The sequence below is a fragment of the Elgaria multicarinata genome, chromosome 9 (genome assembly GCF_023053635.1).
Source record: "Elgaria multicarinata webbii isolate HBS135686 ecotype San Diego chromosome 9, rElgMul1.1.pri, whole genome shotgun sequence".
NCBI lineage: Eukaryota > Metazoa > Chordata > Lepidosauria > Squamata > Anguidae > Elgaria > Elgaria multicarinata.
The window spans coordinates 78,551,198-78,569,536 of record NC_086179.1 but is presented as its reverse complement, the minus strand read 5'-3'; the positions used below and the strand labels follow the sequence as shown (position 1 = coordinate 78,569,536).

Sequence of the window (18,339 nt, the reverse complement as noted above, 5' to 3'; positions counted from 1 at the left end):
AAAGAGGTATATTTTGAAAGAGATAGTAAAAGAAAACAAATTTTATTTCATGGCTTATAGGTGACATTATAGCTAGATAAGAAAATGAAAATCTCAACTTTTTAAATCTGAAGACAACATCCAAACAAAGTCAAAACGAGCTAGTGAAAGTCTTGGATTACAACTACAGTTCTGATTGCACAAATGAACAGCTATATTCTTGTTCAGTTACTTTAATATTCATACTGTATATTAACAATGAAGATGGAAATGAATTGTTTGGTATAGAATCCCTCTTTCTCAGATATAATGGGCCACAGTCCACAGTTTCTTGGAACAAGTTTAAATGTGTTCTACCCCCTTCCTCTTGCATAATTTATAAAACAGGATTGCAAACAAATTCTTGATGTAGGCAACACTTAAACCACCATTTTTATGGTTCAGATTTCATGGGCAACTTATATTTTAAGAAACCAGGAAGTCTCCTCTGCAGCTGAGCACACCGGGAGAGGAAGGAAAGGATGAGGTTGGAGTGGGGGCATGCTCAAGCTTGTTTATGTGCCAGCAAACTGTGGTTTATTAGAAGAACCCATTACGCATGAATTGAGCCATTGTGTGATTCTCCACTCACTTCAAGAAAAGTAAATTTATGAGCAGTTACACAAGAATGTGTTCTGGTTAGTAGTGTGTATTAGAGAAAAGTGTATTTACTCTAGGGGAAAACAATTGTACAAGAGGTCACAATCCATAACTTGCTAAAACCCACTGATATCAACAGCCACAACGTAACACGGAACTAACAATACATGTTCTCATACTCACTGTTGCTATTTATGTTTAACTTTGCATTGGATTGGGGACAATGGCTTTAAGTATGCCTAAGCTTATATAGTAGTTGATGGCTGGAAAATATATGTGGTGAAAAATATATCAGTCAAAACCCTCATCTTTACTGCACTGTCAATGAGTACACATTGATTAGACTTATATTTAATCACACATTTCCCCTTTATTTATTACATTGATATAATCTATTATGCCTAGGTTTATTTTGCCATGTACTGTAAGGTACTCTGCTTCAAGAGACAAACCCTTAGTTAACACAGAATTGCTGCTACTTGAAGGCTGGAGTGCTGCTCTATCTGCAGGAATGTTCTGCCCTCCAGTGGTCTCTATCTTGCTCGCTGAAGTGACAATTTCAGCACTATGGACAGAGGATAGTTCATTTTTGCAGCTGCAAGCCTCCATTATATCGCACTGCACGGCTGCATCAGATTTTTCCATTCTTTCAGTGCATGTCTCTGTTTGCGACCAAGCATTGTACCTTGCCTTGAAATTGGCATATTTGTTTTTCAGTGCTGGATCTGATAAATTTGCTGTAGCTCTTTGTAACTTATCTTTTCTTAGATCTGTGGCTGGCTTTGTCTGGGGAAAAATCTCTGCTGTCTCCCTGGACCCATTATTGAGGAAAATGGAACACATACCTGTTGAATGGCAACTGCACTGTGACCTTTGACTTCCTGAAACTGGAAGTGGATTACCATAATACCTTGCGAAAGAATCCTCAAAATGACATGATGGTTTTCCATCCTGTTCTTCTTTTTCAGACTGCTGAAATAAATTTCTGTAATGGTACTTGTGCATGCCAATATTCAATAAGTCATCATTGCTGTAATGTCACATAGGAACCCCTTTTGCTATTCCATACAGCCCTGCAAAAGGCAACCCTTTCATAGATATAATATATACTACGTATAGTGAGCAGAATTGCACCCCACTTCTAGTTTACAAAGCAGTGCAAATAATCGTCTTGTACAGTGTTGCCACTAGCAAATGAAATTGACTGTTTCATGTATGATATTTAACTATTCTAATCTTGTATATGTCTTTTGAGGGCGGGGGGAAATTTTCCTGTAGAAGACAGTGGTAAAGTCAAAAGGTATTAAGCAATCTCTTTTTCTTTGAGTTATTTATTCCCAGACACTTGATGATGAACTTGTACAAATTCAATCTCAGGTAATATTTGCCTTCCCTTTACCTCATCAGATGAAGTCCTGACATATCTATCTGTTTGTTTTGGAGAATAACTGGGTGACTGACTGCTTAGTTGAGATTCATCATCTGAAAAAACAAAGAAACCTCAATTTGTAAGAAGAAATCCAAGCACCAACATTTTTTTCTGAAATAATGTTGACTCTGTGTAAATAGACATGAAATATACTCCAACAAGCTATTTCATTAGACTGTTAAATTATGGTGATTTTTTTTTTTTTTGTTAGCCCAAATGACACTGCAGAACAAGCTGAAATTGTAGCCCTGTTAAGGCCGGAGGTCGAAGCATCAACTCATGTAGTGGGTATGTGGCCATGCATTTTCCTGCAATATATTACAAAACTGATACAAAACATCATTACATATTATCCTCTTGCCATGCCCCTGGGTTCATGGGAAACTCTGACATCCTGATATGGCTATGTGAGAAAGTTGAACATTTCTCCGGTTCCACTGAAAACAAGGGGTACACCCAGGCAGAGCCATTGTCATTGAGACTGTGCAGTCAAAATGTGAATATAGTTAATTGGTGAAATGTTTGACCAGCGAAAATAATTTAAATAGTTTATCACTGCTTTTGGAACCACAATCCCTTAAATACTAGAAGAATGCTGCAACGAATGTTTAGATGTTTCTACTCTCAATTGATGAGCAACCCAAATTCAAAGAACAGAGTATTCTTTTTTTCTTGACCATTAAAGGACATTTTCCTTGTTAAACAATGGGAGAACAAGGCTACAAATCTGAAATTAGTACTAACCTTTTTGTCTTTCTTGATTTGAATGCTGATCATAGTAATTGTAGACTTTCTTTTCTGTCTTTTTGAAAAAATTAAAGTTGATGTTAGCATAACTTTATATGCTACACAACTATTTTTCTTAAGGTTCCTCCTCCTGTGTCTTTCAATGTAATTAAAAACATTATGTTAATACTTCACTCATGAAAACAGCCTCTCCTTTAAAAATTATTTACCTGCTTCATGATAATTAACAAAGTCAGTGTACAGTGGTGGCCAAAATTGTGGACACTTTTTGAAATTTTCATGTTTTGTAACTTTGCATGCTTATAGAAAATATTCTGTTTCATGAAATTCAAATGTTTATATATCAATTGAAAGAGAATTTAATTCTGGATTCAATACAAAAAACAGAATGCAAATATCTATGGTACAAAAAAAGTTATGCTTACTTTAGTCTAAAAACAAACAGGTGTGATTGAGTGAAGAAGAGGATTGGAATTGCAAACCCTACTGGCCAATCACAGCCCATGTTCTGGGGACTAAACACATGGCAGTAGGTGCGATACATCATGTTTCAAGCTGGGGAAAGTCAGTTTTCCTGTTTGTTCTGTAACTGAAGCACAATTGGAGACTGTGTGAATATTTGAAGTATTTCGCAAATTAAAAGTATACATCATAAACAGAGCAATGGCACCAAAGAAAAGAGTTGATTGGACATCCAGGGGGGGAAAGCAGGATTGTTGTATTATGTGAATCAGGTCTTTCAATTGATATATAAATATTTTAATTTTGTGAAACAACATTTTCTATAAGCATGCAAAGTTGCAAAACATGAAAATTTCAAAAAGTGTCCACAATTTTGGCCATCACTGTAAATGGATTCTCTGTACCCTTTTGACAGCTAAAAAACTAATATTACAACACTGGAAGGATAAACAGTCCCCTATAATGCAATGGATTGAGAACCTTACAACATTTTCAATATTTGAAAGGACTGCATATAGACATCACCTTCAAATGGATACTTATTTGGATATTTGGACCACTTTTGTTGCAGCCCAGTTGCTAGAAAGTTGTATGCATTTCATACAGATCCATATATGTATATTTAAAAACGGGAAAAATATTAAAACATATTTTTGTGTTTCAGCACCAGAGGCACACAAAATGAAATGATTGTATGTCCATTATATCTGTTCGGTTCATAAGCAGCTCTAAAAATATACCAAATTGGATCCAAGCTGCTTTACTTTAAACACAGTACAACCCATATAATACTTTTACCTCTTCAAGTCCAAAGATCTGCAAGTGATCTAGATTTGGTTTTGCCAGTCCACTCTTCCTGCTGCAAAATACAGGAAAGAAAAAAGTGGCATTCATTGCACTTCCATTTCACCAGTTGCTGGTGTACTTTTCTGAATGATAAAATAGTTAAGAGCAGAGACACCACACTGACAACAAAGGTCTGCATAGTTAAAGCAATGGTATTCCCTGTAGTAACCTATGGCTGCGAGAGCTGGACCATAAGGAAAGCTGAGCGAAGGAAGATAGATGCTTTTGAACTGTGGTGTTGGAGAAAAATTCTGAGAGTGCCGTGGACTGCAAGAAGATCAAACCAGTCCATACTCCAGGAAATAAAGCCAGACTGCTCACTTGAGGGAATGGTATTAAAGGCAAAACTGAAGTACTTTGGCCACATCATGAGAAGACAGGATACCCTGGAGAAGAGGCTGATGCTAGGGAAAGTGGAAGGCAAAAGGAAGAGGGGCCAACCAAGGGCAAGATGGATGGATGATATTCTGGAGGTGACAGACTTGACCTTGGGGGAGCTAGGGGTGGCGACAGCCGACAGAAAGCTCTGGCGTGGGCTGGTCCATGAAGTCCCGAAGAGTCGGAAGCGACTGAACGAATAAACAACAAATAATAATACTAGAGCACCTGAACTTAAGCATCTGTTCTATGCCCCGCTAAAACAACTGAGGTCAAAGGAACAATACTTTGTAGTATAAAACATTGGTGCAACAGAGCCAGACACTACTGCAATTCTGAGATAAATGTTCAGGCGTTAGTACTGATCTGTTGCATCAAATACATTTGCTTATTATAGGCAAGTAAATCCCCCTTTTCCATGTTCAAGAATGGCCACTATATATTCCAGTTATGATTTCACTTCCCAATGCTGCTGTTTTTGATACAAAAAGAAACTTCAGTAAAGGAGTGCATCTCTCAACTGGAAAATAAGTAATAGTGCCATAACAAAAAACCCTGATGCTAATACAACTCTAGCACTAAGAGTGATCCACAGATATATCATACGGCCCACCTATAGTGGCTACATTTTGAATATCCAACCTCCAGCCGGGGATTGCCATGGATTGTTGTGTTGGCCAAACCCAGGTGACAGGGGTTGTCTGAGGGTTAAACAACCCTCAACACACCATGGATTATTTGAGGGACGCTTAACCCTCAGACAACTCCTGCCACCCAGGTTGAATATTCAAAATGACTGTCAGCATGCTTCTCATGCTTAAATAAGCCAGAGTGGGTTGCAACTAGCCCACTGAGTCAGACTAGGAGCAGGGAAAACCAGGTTCACATCCCACTTAGCCATGAAACTCACTGAGTGACTTTGAGTCAATCATTCTATCTCAGCTGAGTTAATCCCACATGGTTGTGGGGAGATAAAATGGTGGGAGGATGGTGGTTGAGCATCTTGTCTGATCAAGGTGTAAGTCTCCATGTTGAAGAGTGCAGGATACAATATCCAAGGTATTCCAGTGGAACCCTGGTGAACAGTAATTTGTGCATACCCAATAACTTAGTACATTATTATGTATAGCCTTTTGTTTTGAAGCATGATGGCAATTTCCTCATCACTGTTTTATCTTTTTATTAATTACTTTTAGGGTAAAAACATTAATAGCCTTACACTCTTTCACAAGAGAAATTAAATGCATATACCTGCCTACCTGTGGTAGTTAAATACTATAATTCCATTTTAATGTTAAATAAACCACAAATACTTTTAAGACTTACCCTTTCTTTAAGTAATTCTGTACAGTGTCTGCTGTGTTAATATCTTTCTTTTGGTTTTTAAATCCCCCTAAAAATATAAAGTGTTGAAACATAACTTTGGATGAAAGCAAGTGTTCTTATAATAATTCATTAAAACTAATTAAAATATGTTCTAGATATGGAAACTTTAAACACCCCGGATATTCTACTTTTGGAACACAATTTCTCAGTCAATTTCAGTAGAAGGAGGTGATTCAAATGCTTTCTGGGCTCCTCCACTGAAGTTAATGGGAACCCAAATTTGTGAAGAAGCTTCATGGGTGCACACAGAATTCTAATCAAGATGTATCTTTGTAATCTCATTCTACATGCAACCCATTATCCAGCAGTACTAATTTTTGCCATGTTTGCCCTTGTCTCCTTGACAAGGAGAGTCATGTATGCTGTTCATTCTGTATCAAAATTTGGCAGAAACGCAGCAAACTCTACGTACAACAACATTGTCAGTATGTTTTAAAGCCAAGGTTCACCAACATCACACAAAGAAGTAAAACTCTGTGCAGGGATGTGCAGGTAAAGAGGCAAGGCTATACAGATAGAGGCTAGCTCAGTTATCCTTCTTGATAGCTCCCATGAAGTTAAACATAGCAAAAGACATCGAGCTGCTATTTGTGATGGAGAGGAGGGAAGGCAAAGGCTGGGCTCTGAGCTCAGTAGGCACCAACCCTAACTGCATTCCTCTTTCTTCTGTATGAATGGGTTTCTTTCGCACATAGATCTGGTTCGAATGACATGACAATCCACCGTGGGTTGATTAATCCTTGAGGTGCTGCAGTGCGTGCCATCCACCATTATGAATATACAAGCCCTGAACAGCGGTTGCCGTGGATTGTCATGTTGTCCGAACCAAGGCAGTGGGAGTTATTTGAGGGTTGAACAATCTTCATATAACCTTAAAACAGAGTTTGGGTTATGTGAAGGTTATTTAACATTCAAAGAACACCTGCTGCCCAGGTTTGGACAACTTGATAAGCCATGGCAACGCCCGACTGGGGCTTGCACATTCATAATAGTGGCCAGCACACATCACAACTCCTCATGGGTAAATTAACCCATGATGGGTTGTTGTATAAACTGGCCCACATGGAAAAAATAAAGCACTGCCAAAAGTCAATATTTCTCCTAGTGGTGGATGACATGGTCTCCACCAGCAGGGCCCTTTTGGAGACTGCAACTTATCTCTGTATATCCCATAAGGGTCCTTGCAATGTACAGGCCCTCCTTCCACTCCTCTCAACCACACATATTTACAAAAGACATTTTGTTAATTATATCATTGGGATACATACATTATGAGGCTTCCACAGTGTGATTATTTCTTGTATCAGAAGCATTTACCTCTATTTTCAAACACTGTAGTATTCTGTTGCTTGTCAGAATATATTATAGGAATTCTTTCTTGACTATAGTAATCTTTCAAGTGACTCTTAATTGGTTCTTCGTTGACTGTATTTAAGCTTCGGCTCTTAGGGAAGAAAATGTGCTCTGGAGCTGTGAAAATACCTTTGAGGTCTCTCTCAGCAGAACATGTTTGAGCAGAACTTGTCATTTGATGGATTTCTTTGCTATGATAAGGGCTATGTAGATTAGATATTTGATTATTGTCACTTAAATCTGTAAACAGCTGATGAATAATGTTTTTTTTAGCAAAAGGATGATAAGATTGTGAAGTAGAAATAGTCGGATACTGTTGATTCTCCTCTTCAAACAAAGCTTCAATGGGCTGAGGGCTTTCACTTTGGGTAGCCTTTAGTGTGTTTTCCACATTTCCAAACAATGGCTCTTCTCGGTGACCATTTCCAAAATCTGTAGCAGCAGTGACCTTGCCAAATGTCTCACTATACTCTGAACTTGGAGAGGGAGGAAAAGTTGACCACTTAAACAGCTAAGCAAAATATGAATGGCTCACATGTTACATTACCAATATAAATGTGTATGTTTTAGAAGTTCCTCCTGCATGAAATCTCTCTGTTCCTCTCTGGAACTCAGGAATTACCCAACGTTTTTGGATTCAGAAAAACTGGGATCCTGTTGTATTATTTTTTGTATTCTTACAAAGCATATGTTATTATTCAAGCAGCTGTGACTAACCAGTCCAGCCACTGTATGTCACTGTTGCTCCATTGCAGCAAACTAGTCAGTAGCAGCAGGGGAGGAGGGGCATACAGCACTTCTGCATGAAAAGTACAGGGAAAGGTATCAGCATAAGATATTTAACGCTTCATCATATCAGAGAATTCTGAAACCATGTTCTGATCCAGATGTGCTCTCAGAAAGAATCGTGCTAAATTTCATCAGCATTTTAAAATATATAATTAAGAGGAGTAACTCTGTGTTTTCAGAGAGCCACATAAGTCTGTAATTTTATATGTGTAAGTATGGATTAACAGATCATAAGACTGGTCATGCTGGGTCATACCAGTAATCTAGCTAGCTTAGTATTCTATGCAATCTACAGGATTTAATTTAACAGAGCATTGTGACTCTCTTTGGTGATCAAGCCAATTCATAAATTAAGCAGGGTTACTTACGCAAGAACCTGTAGAAGGAGACTGTCTATATTTTACATGTTGATAAATAAAACTGAAGCATCATGTAGATGTTTGAGGCCATGGATAGTGAGGGGATCAGAATTGTGCATATCTATCCTACTATCTTGTCCCCAATGTGTCTGCCTGAGTACCAATGACCTGGCATTGGGCCATCATGTTTGCCCATGGACCAAAGTATGTCTAATCCCCAGCCATACAATAGTACACCACAAAATCAGAATGTACAGATTCGGCAGCTGGAGTATATGTGCAACAGGCTCTATGAGCAGAGGTCCCTAAACAAACCTGAAAGCCTATCATGTAATTTAGGAATGTAGTGGGATGCTGGGGAAGGTGGTAGATAAGACTCTGATCAGTTCATCACACATAGTTGTGAGTATATGAATATTTATTTATTTATTTAAAACATTTGTATCCCGCCCTATATCACTAGGATCTCAGGGCGACGTACAGATAAAACATACAATATAAAACAATAAATGTACACAGCTAAAAACAAATTAAACCATTAATTAAGGCCTTAGCTAGACCTACCTGTTAGTCCGTGACAGGTAAATCTCGCAATGGTTTTATCGCAAGATCCCCCTCAGTTTACACGTGCCGCGCGACGACCTCAGAGAGAGAGGCGTCGCGGCTGCCATTTAAAAAATTTTCTTACAGGAGAAGATGCTCATGAGCGCTTGTGTGCAAAAGGTAAGGATTTTTTTTTTAAATCATTTCCCTGCTCACCCACTCCACCCCCGATGGGTGCAGTGCTCCTGAGGAACTGGGACATGCTCCTGAGGAACATGCGAGGAACTGGGACAAACTGTGGCGCCCGGCCACACGTTCTGCGGAAAAACTGGGCCTAAAGGGGAGGGCAGGATCCCAGGGCAAGGGAGGAATCATCCCTGCCTGATCCCGGGATCCCCTGTGCGTCATCTGGACGCACAGGGACGATCCCGGGAATCACCCTAGGATAAAGCCTGGTCTAGCTATGGCCCAAGTTAAAACCAGTATATAATTTAAAAGCAGTAAAAAAAATTTAAACAGTTAAACAATATGCAAGCATTCAACCATTAAAGGCTTCATTAAAAAGCCATGTTTTTACTTGGCGCCGGAATAAAGTCAGCGTTGACGCCAGTCGGGCCTCCAGGGGGAGGGCATTCCACAGTCGGGGTGCCACAGCAAAGAAAGCCCTCTCCCATGTCCCACCATAACGTATGTGTTGCGTTGGTGGGATGCGGAGGAGGGCTCCTCCAATAGATCTCAAGTCTCGGGCAGGCATCTATAAGGAGGCGCTCCCTCAAGTATCGAGGTCCCAAGCTGTTTAGGGATTTAAACGAATAGAGCTTCAGTGATGCTATATTATGTGATGCAAATATTTCTTACATTTGATAGTCCCCTAAGAAATTACTTCTTTGTGTATGTCAAATACACATATAGGAACCCAATAATATTTAATGAATTTTTTATCTTCAAATATAGTAAAACAATAGAAGTAATATAATAATCCTCTTTGGAAGCCATTATATTTTTTTAGTGGAAAAAATACAGAATCTACTCAAATTTATTTGCAATGCAAAATCTGTCCCTACCTATTCAACTGCTGGAAATATTGACCAACTGATGCATCTTCATCTGGGACACTGAAATCCCTTTGTCTGTATGCTGCCTTAGAAAGTGAAGAGATTTCACACTTAATATTTGCAGGCTGTGAAGATTGAAGGTACTGTCAACACATTATAGAAACACTTTGTTATAGGCAAGACATGTTCTTGGATGTTTGCTTAACTTCTTAAACCCTGGTTAATCTCAGTAACATGAGGCAGTATCCAATACTGCTACTACACCTCCCCTCATTCTGTTGCATCCACGGGACCTACCATTAGTGCAACAGGGACTCGTACTTCCAAAAAGAACCCCAGATACGAGAGGAAATTAGTGTTTCTGCTCTTTCCAGTTGCCTTATGAAGAGCTATCTTCCTGCTGTGCTATCAGGTCCCCGTGAGCATGCAGGCAGTATTGGGTACTGCCCATAGATACATTTTTTCTCACGGACAATACAGTAAAATGAATGAGGATAATGTTCATCTCATCGGACTTTCTAGCAGTACATATTGATTTGCTCTATGATGAATGCTGTTTAAAATAATATTTGGATGTTTTATGGATATTCCGGGGTTTATATGTCACTTTAACACAATTTTGGAAAAGGCAATTGGTAACTATTATACAATAAATGTAAATCACTATGACACAAACTTTTATTGCACAAGCTCACATGGGAAGATCCATTCCACGAATGCAAAATATTATGCTATTAACTAGCACAGAGCCACCAGTGACACAATTTAGCTTACTTGAGACTGAAAGTTCTCTTTTTCTGAGAGGTATTTTCTTCTATTTTCTAATACTTCTTGTTGTACCCTATTAAGAAAACAGGAAATGAAAAAAGAAAATACATTGGCATACTTTCAGAATTATTTATGATTTGAGTATTTTCACTTTTACATGAAGAATTAGGGGCGTGTTTTGTATCCCAATGTCACTGTGAACTTGACTTCTATAAAATCAAAACTCTCATATTGCAATCCTATGCATGACTACTCAAAAGTAAATGTCCTATACACACTTAGCAAGGAGTAATTCCCATTGAGTTCTGAATAGACATACGTAGGACTGTGTTATGTAGGGTGACCATATGAAAAGGAGGACAGGGCTCCTGTATCTTTAACAATTGCATAGAAAAAAGAATTTCAGCAGGTTGTATTTGTATGCCGCATCTGGTGAAATTCCGTATTCATCACAGCAGTATAGAGTATAGCTAGAGTGAGCAGATACAAAAGACAGCAGGGCGCTTGCAGCTTTAACTGTTGCGATAAAGGGGAATTTCATCAGGTGCTACATGCATACAAATGACACCTGGGGCATGTCTACACGAAGGGTTTGCCCCGGGGTGGCTTCGCAGTGGTGGCATGGCATCTACATAACACAGCCGCCATTGCGAAGCCATCCAGGCGCAAACCCTGGAAACTCTGCTCCAAAAAAGTCCGGCACTTACCCCGAATTTTTTTTGGCAGCGGAGCCCATGGTGCCCCGATTGGTCGCCATGGGCGGCCCCACACCTCTGTAGAAGTAATAAAAATAATGAGGGGGAGGAGAGGAACGAGGCCATTCCCCCCTTTTTAAATTTTATTATCTGTATCTGCACAGCTGTGCAGATACAGATAATAAAAAGAAAAAGAAATGGAGGGAGGAATGGGCAGCCAGAGGGAGGAGACGTGGTTTGCCCAGTCCCTCGCCTCGCGTCCTCCTCTGGCTGTGTCATTCCTTCCCCCTTGGGTTTTATTTTTATTATCTGTATCTGCGCAACTGCGTAGATACAGACAATAAAATAAAAGGGGGGAGGAACAGCCCTTTTCATATGGTCACCCTAGTGTTATGAGTGACAAATTCCATAGGGATTGTTCTGTTAAGTCTGTTGTAGCAAAAGCAAAGATGTTTACGGTATTTTCAAGGTTAACAAATATATTGTGGCATAAGCTTCAGTGGACCAGACCTCGTTTTGTAAGATGAATTAAGAGATCACATAAGTGAGTAGGGAGCCTGAATACAGGGAGAAGAAATAAAATATTCTTTCATAAGTGCAGCCAAAAGGCCAAGCAATACCAAAGTTAGAAGGCATGTCATATTATTAGGCAGAGCATAAATGAATACAAGATCCAAACTTCTTAGTACAAAAGAAAGGGGCACCCAAATCTGGGATGGTCAGGGAAGAGAACAATAAAAATATTTATTTATAGTTATTCACAAATATTTATTTATAGTTATTCACAATAATTTATAGTTATTCACAGTATTTATGGTGATTTGCTGTAAATTACAATTTACAGGATTTTATTGTAATGTGAAAGATAGCTATAACTGCAAATGTACCTGTCTTGGATGTCATCTGAGAATTGTTTAGGTAGTTTTTGTTCTGGTGAGTTAGGAAGTTCTACATTGTGCCTTCTCAAAGGAATTTTTATTCCTCTGTTAATATCCACATGAACTGGCTTTCGAATATTGTCTGTAATAAAAAATAGATCAGCACTCTCAGTGAACTGAACAGGGACATCCAATGTTTAAGTACGCCGCGTACAGGACCAAAAATCTTTAATTAGCACTATATTACATACCACCCAATAGCCAAAGCTCTCTGGGCAATTCATAAAAAGTAAAACCCTAAAATACAAAATAATAAAACATAACATAAAACCTTTAAAAGTTTAAAACAGAATAAAACCAGGGTAAAAATTATCAACAGGGAAAAATATAAACACACATTTAAAACAAAACTGAAGAACTAAACAGCGTTGTAAAATAAAAATGTTTTAAAAAATCTGGCACCAAAAAGATCACAGTGTAGGTACCAGGCAAGCCTCTCTGGGGAGAGCGTTCAACAACCAGAGTGCCACCACTGAAAAGGCTCTCTCCTTCATAGTCAACCACCTCACCATATTTGGGAGTGTTAATAGCATAATACTTTAGGTTACAGCTTTTTGTGCACTATATTTTCATTTCTAGTTAACAGACACTCAATTATTGTTAGGTTAATCATTCAGATTTGATGAAGAGACTATTGGGGCTACAGAAGTGCTGAGAACTTAGACATATTTGCCTTGGAATACATTTTTAATATTAAAATTTGTCAATTAAATTTGCTATTAAACTCACCGGTATATTCTTTCTTGGTAGATATCTGGTTAACAACATACAGATTGAGAAGGTCTAAACTGACAGCTGAGCTTTTAAGGGGAGATACTTTCAATAGCTTCATCTTTGACTTGAGCTTTTCTTTTTCAAAGAAGTCCTATTATATTGAAATAAACAGGGGAAATGCTTTAACAATTTAGATTTTCAAGCTAACTACACTGGGCATTGCTTATACTCCGCCCTATCTTAAGGTTCAGGGTGACTTGGCAATTTCAGTTTGACAACTTAAAAACGAACTTTCCCTCAATAATTACACAAAGGGCTCAAAATAACTAGAGGCCTTTGCAGCAAAAGGGAAGAGTTGGCAGTTCTAGAGGAATTTAAACCCAGACATGCAACCAGGCTGCCTTATCCTTCTTGTCGCGCCAGAGCAAGTGACAAGGGCATAAGCAGATGTCAGTTAGGGTGACCATATGAAAAGGAGGACAGGGTTCCTGTATCTTTAAGTTGTATTGAAAAGGAAATTTCAGCAGGTGTAATTTGTATATATGGGGAACCAGGTGTAATTCTCTCTTCATCACGCCAGTTAAAGCTACAGGTGCCCTGCCCTCTTTTAAATCTGGTCACTCTAGTATAGCTCCTGCAGCTTTAACTGTTGTGATGAAGAGAGAATTTCACCAGGTTCTCCATATATACAAATGACACCTGCTGAAATTCCCTTTTCTATGCAACTGTTAAAGATATAGAAGCCCTGTCCTCCTTTTCATATGGTCACCCTAATGTCAGTTGTCTGGCTAGTGGGTCCTTCTTGTTTGCATTAACATAACTCTTCATTATCAACAGAGTTATGGATTTCAGTAACAATATACTGACTTGGTAACATTTACATTGCAGAGGGAGGGGGAAAGGGATGTATCTACATTTCTTGTATTAAACCAAATGAACCTATTTATTAGATGGGGAAAACCCTCAGCCTTCACTTTCACTTATTATCCACGAAAAGTCGTATTATAAAATAAGTCTAACACTTGCCATATTAAAATAATGTTAGGAGCTGCGAGTTCATGAATAATGACAATTATGCATACAGGACAAATATAAGAACATAAGAGGAGCCATGCTGGATCAGACCAAAAGTCCATCTAGTCCAGTATTCTGTTCACACAGTGACTGACTAGCTGTCAATGGGAAACCAAGAAGCATCACCTTCCGATGCAAAAGTACCACAAATACCTTGTGTGATACTAGATCATGTTTCTTCTTTTATGGATATAATTCTACTGAACAAAACCTCACAAATCTGGTGATCCATTCTGACTTAATTAAGTGGATACTATCTCTTTGTAATTAATTAATGGCCACAACAACTCAATCCCTCCAAATACTAGAATAAAGCTTCTTATATTCATATCACGAACATTAAACAGAATTAAACCCACAGAAAATAAGCTGATTTTACCGATGGACTGAAGTCTCTTGTTTGTACTAAGTTGCAAAATACTTCTATCTGTTTTACCGCATCATTGACTATTATTTATCAAATAATATCCTAAAAAGGAATATTACAATAACATTTAACACTTGTAATTAAAATTTTGGAAAAGGTATTTCCAGGTTTAAAAAATATATATCACATAACTTATTACCACACTGGATCTTTGTGGAGATGCTATGTGTTCACTACAGGTAGAAGCATGAAAAAACATACCAAGACTGCAAATAATGGATTGGATCCAAAGAACCATTAACAAAAGGAAAACAGCTGCTGTGGTTGTTCCACAAACACTTGTACAACAGCTTATGCACAAGTTCATGCAGTGCTATATGAGGTAGGTTCTATAGCAGTTCCCCCGCTTCCACTTGAAAATCTAAGAATATTTTAGGCCTTAGTTTTGCTTTTCTCAAACAACACTTTAGTGCAAGCTACTCTAGGCAAAGTGCAAAATAGTCCTGCTATGAACAAAAACCCATTCCACATGTAGAAGTGCACCAAACTAGACTGCATGGCTTTTGCATATAATGAGGACAATTTGGACCTCATGTTCATTAAACTTATGGATGACAAACTACATATGGACATGCTGCACTTATCCTACAGTATTATATCCTACAGTATTAGTATTATCTCTCTTTTCTCGCTCATGGCAGTTTTTCTAGACGGACATAACAGGCTTTGCCAAGTCCTTCTTTTACTGATTAAGAAATTTCCTGACTATTGAACATGTTTTAAGTATGACTGCTTTCTTGATGTTGCTGTAGATGTATTTTGGTAGGCCCAGTTTCTGAAGGTTTTCTGTATAGTTTTTTGGTGTGATGCCAATGTCTGATATGACTAACAGAATAACTGTGACCTTTTCCTGTTGCCATAGTTCATTAACTTCCATAGCAAGTGGTGTATATTTTCCTCTTTTCCTCTTCCTTTTCTACAACATTTTTGTCATTAGGTATTCCTATGTCGATGAGGTGTGTTTTTCTTTTTTGTCTATAACTGTTATGTCTGGTTGATTGCAAGGTATTGCCTTGTCTGTATTAATTGTTTGGCCCCAGTATATTTTATGATCTGCATTTTCCCAGATTATTTTGGGTGAGTATGTATAGTATGATGCAGGTTGTTTGATGAGGTTGAATTTGATGGCCAGTTGTTGGTGAATTTTTTTTGCAGCTGTATTGTGTCTGTTCATATAGTCCATTACTGCCAGAATTTTACATTTATTGTTTCTTGGAATTGATTACATTTCCTACATGAATCTATTGTTATACTGTTATATTTTATGATGTATTTCTGGCAGTTCTTGGTTGCTATGACTTGATCCTGTATGGCTATTAGGTATCCTTCTGTTTCAGGAAATAGCTCGCCCTTCCTAAACCATTCGTACAATTGTTTGTTTGTGGGTTCTATATGATGTTGTAGTGCTTCCCATATAGTGATTTTTGTGCCCATTTTTCTTTTTTCTCTGTGAGTGTGAGTGGTTGTGAGTGTGAGTGGTTGTGTGAGTGGTCTTCATTTTGTAGAGCTAGATAGAGTGGGGTGTAATTTTTATCTGCTTTTACTATGGCTTTATGAAAGGGGGTGTTTATAGTGTGAAAGAATGCTCTGGTTGATTTTATGGTAGTGCAATGGTTGCCTGGGTTTGCACACTCATTTTTTTGTGTATTCTCCTGTTATCTCGAGTCACATAGGTTTACTGTTTTAGAAGCTCTACAAAAATATACAAATCCTGTGAACAGAAAAAATAATGAAATATGTGAACCCTGACAATGGCTCCATGATATCACCTCTGCGTGAAAAAAAATATCTCCAGCCTCTGCATATGCTTTGCAGCATTCTCTTCTTTATTATTAGTATTAGTATCACCGCTACAGCTTCTGGCAAGCCCAGTCTCAAATTTGCATCCTCTTATTTATTGTAATCACTACTTACCTTTTGCTTTCTTCTTTCCTTGGTAGCCATGATTCTTTTACTTGAAATTGAAACATTTAAAAGAAAGATAATTTGTTTTCACAATTTTAATATTTTTATAGAAATAACCATTATAATATTGAATTAGAAAGCATTTAGGAATTGCTTGTTAAATCCTCTCCCATTGTTTACCAGGTTATTTGCTAGCCTATACAAATCAGCTGAATACATTGACTATTGGGATCCAAAGAATAAAATTTCTGAGCAACTAAACAATGTGGAAATTATACAGTGGGGTGGGAGTGGGCACACTAAAGTTCTACTTTTATAATCAATCAATCAATTTATTGAAAGCAACCAAATACAGGTTTTAGCCAATTACATACACAAAAGTTATACACAGAGTATAAAAGCGTGTCGTATACAAAATAATAGATAAAATGTTATAAAACATTAAAACATACATGCACATACAACTAAAAACTTGCATGTTAACATATTAAAACATACATGTGCAAACAACTAAAACCTTACATCTCAAGGCAGGCCACATAAGTTTGTCTAAGCTGAGCAGCTTTCACAACAAATTTGCCTGTGTTAAACATTACAAACCTGTCTGTACTGGACAATAGATATTTGAGCTTATCTATATTAATCATTTTTTATGTATATATGTTAGGGTGACCATGACACCTGCTGAAATTCCCTTTTCAATTCAACTGTTAAAGATACAGGAGCCCTGTCCTCCTTTTCATATGGTCAGCCTAATATATGTTTATCCTGCAATTTACTATTTATTTATTATTGTATTTATACACCGCTTTTTTTCCTCTTACAAGGAACCCAAGGTGTCTTATATTATCCTCCTCTCCTTTTCATCCTCACAACAACCCTGTGAGGCAGGTTAGGCTGAGAGTTACCCAGTGAACCATATGTTCTAAGAGTGGTGAAGGTGGTTTGAATACACTCTCTCAGAAAGCAAATGTGCAGCAAATAGCAAATTCTTCCACCACACAGTGTCTGTCTTTCTTCATGGGAGCTTGCACTTGTAGTCTGAAGTGGTAAAGCCAAGACCGGGGTTTATTATCACCTGAGTGAGGACTAGGCCTCACGGAAGGCTAGTGTGGTTCTATGAACAAAGTATTGGCTTAGGCCTGGAAAATTTGGATAGTAGATTGAACTGGGCAAGTCCTGCTCAAATCCCCCAAAACAAGGGCCTACATTCTTCTTCTTCTTTATTCAGAAATTTCTTACCCACTTTTCATTATAAAATAATCCCAATGTAGGGGTACAAGCAATAAAACAGAGTAAAATAAGATAACACTGATGAAAAACATAACAAAAACAATCTTGTAATAGCAAACACGAAGAGGCAAGGTATTTTTACTACCTCATCACTGCATTTCCATGTGAAGAAAAACCGAATTCTACTTATCATGGAAGTCACTGCTTTAGAGGCCCTAAAGCAGTACAAACACAAACTTTAATATTAATAGAAATCCTTCCAGGTAAAAAGTTAAAAAACTGAAACTCCCAGTCAAGGGATTGTTTAAAGAAACCTTCATGTTGTTTGGCTGAGGGAAGCAGCCTTTATACTACTGCTGCTGCTGCTGCAAGCCTTAGCGTTTATGAGACTCACCGAGAGCCACCAACCCAGTTCATTTTCTTTCACCAGAAATTATTCAGCTATAGTGGCTATCACTCTTGTAGGCTGGCCTCCCTGAAGGCAACAGGCCTGAAGCCCAGGTGAAACCTTCTCCATCCAAAAAGGGGCCACTGAGAGAGAGAGAGAGAAAACCCCTGAAATGAGTCCTCCAAAGCCACCAGGAGCCGCTGTGGTAGCAAAGAAAGAACTTTTCCTTGTC

General features: G+C 38.1%; 1 protein-coding gene across 1 annotated transcript; it reads right to left on the bottom strand.

Moving 5' to 3' along the window:
- Positions 1-969: 969 nt before the first annotated feature.
- REDIC1 (regulator of DNA class I crossover intermediates 1) lies at positions 970-18,136 on the bottom strand. The gene is made up of 12 exons (XM_063134140.1): positions 18,114-18,136; positions 16,496-16,535; positions 13,096-13,231; positions 12,316-12,448; positions 10,740-10,806; positions 9,975-10,108; positions 7,184-7,695; positions 5,807-5,873; positions 4,055-4,115; positions 2,792-2,849; positions 2,018-2,100; positions 970-1,587 (listed from the first exon to the last, which is right to left on the bottom strand). The coding sequence occupies exons 1-12, from the start codon at positions 18,134-18,136 to the stop codon at positions 970-972; spliced, it is 1,932 nt and encodes a 643-aa protein (XP_062990210.1).
- Between the last annotated feature and the right edge of the window lie 203 nt (positions 18,137-18,339).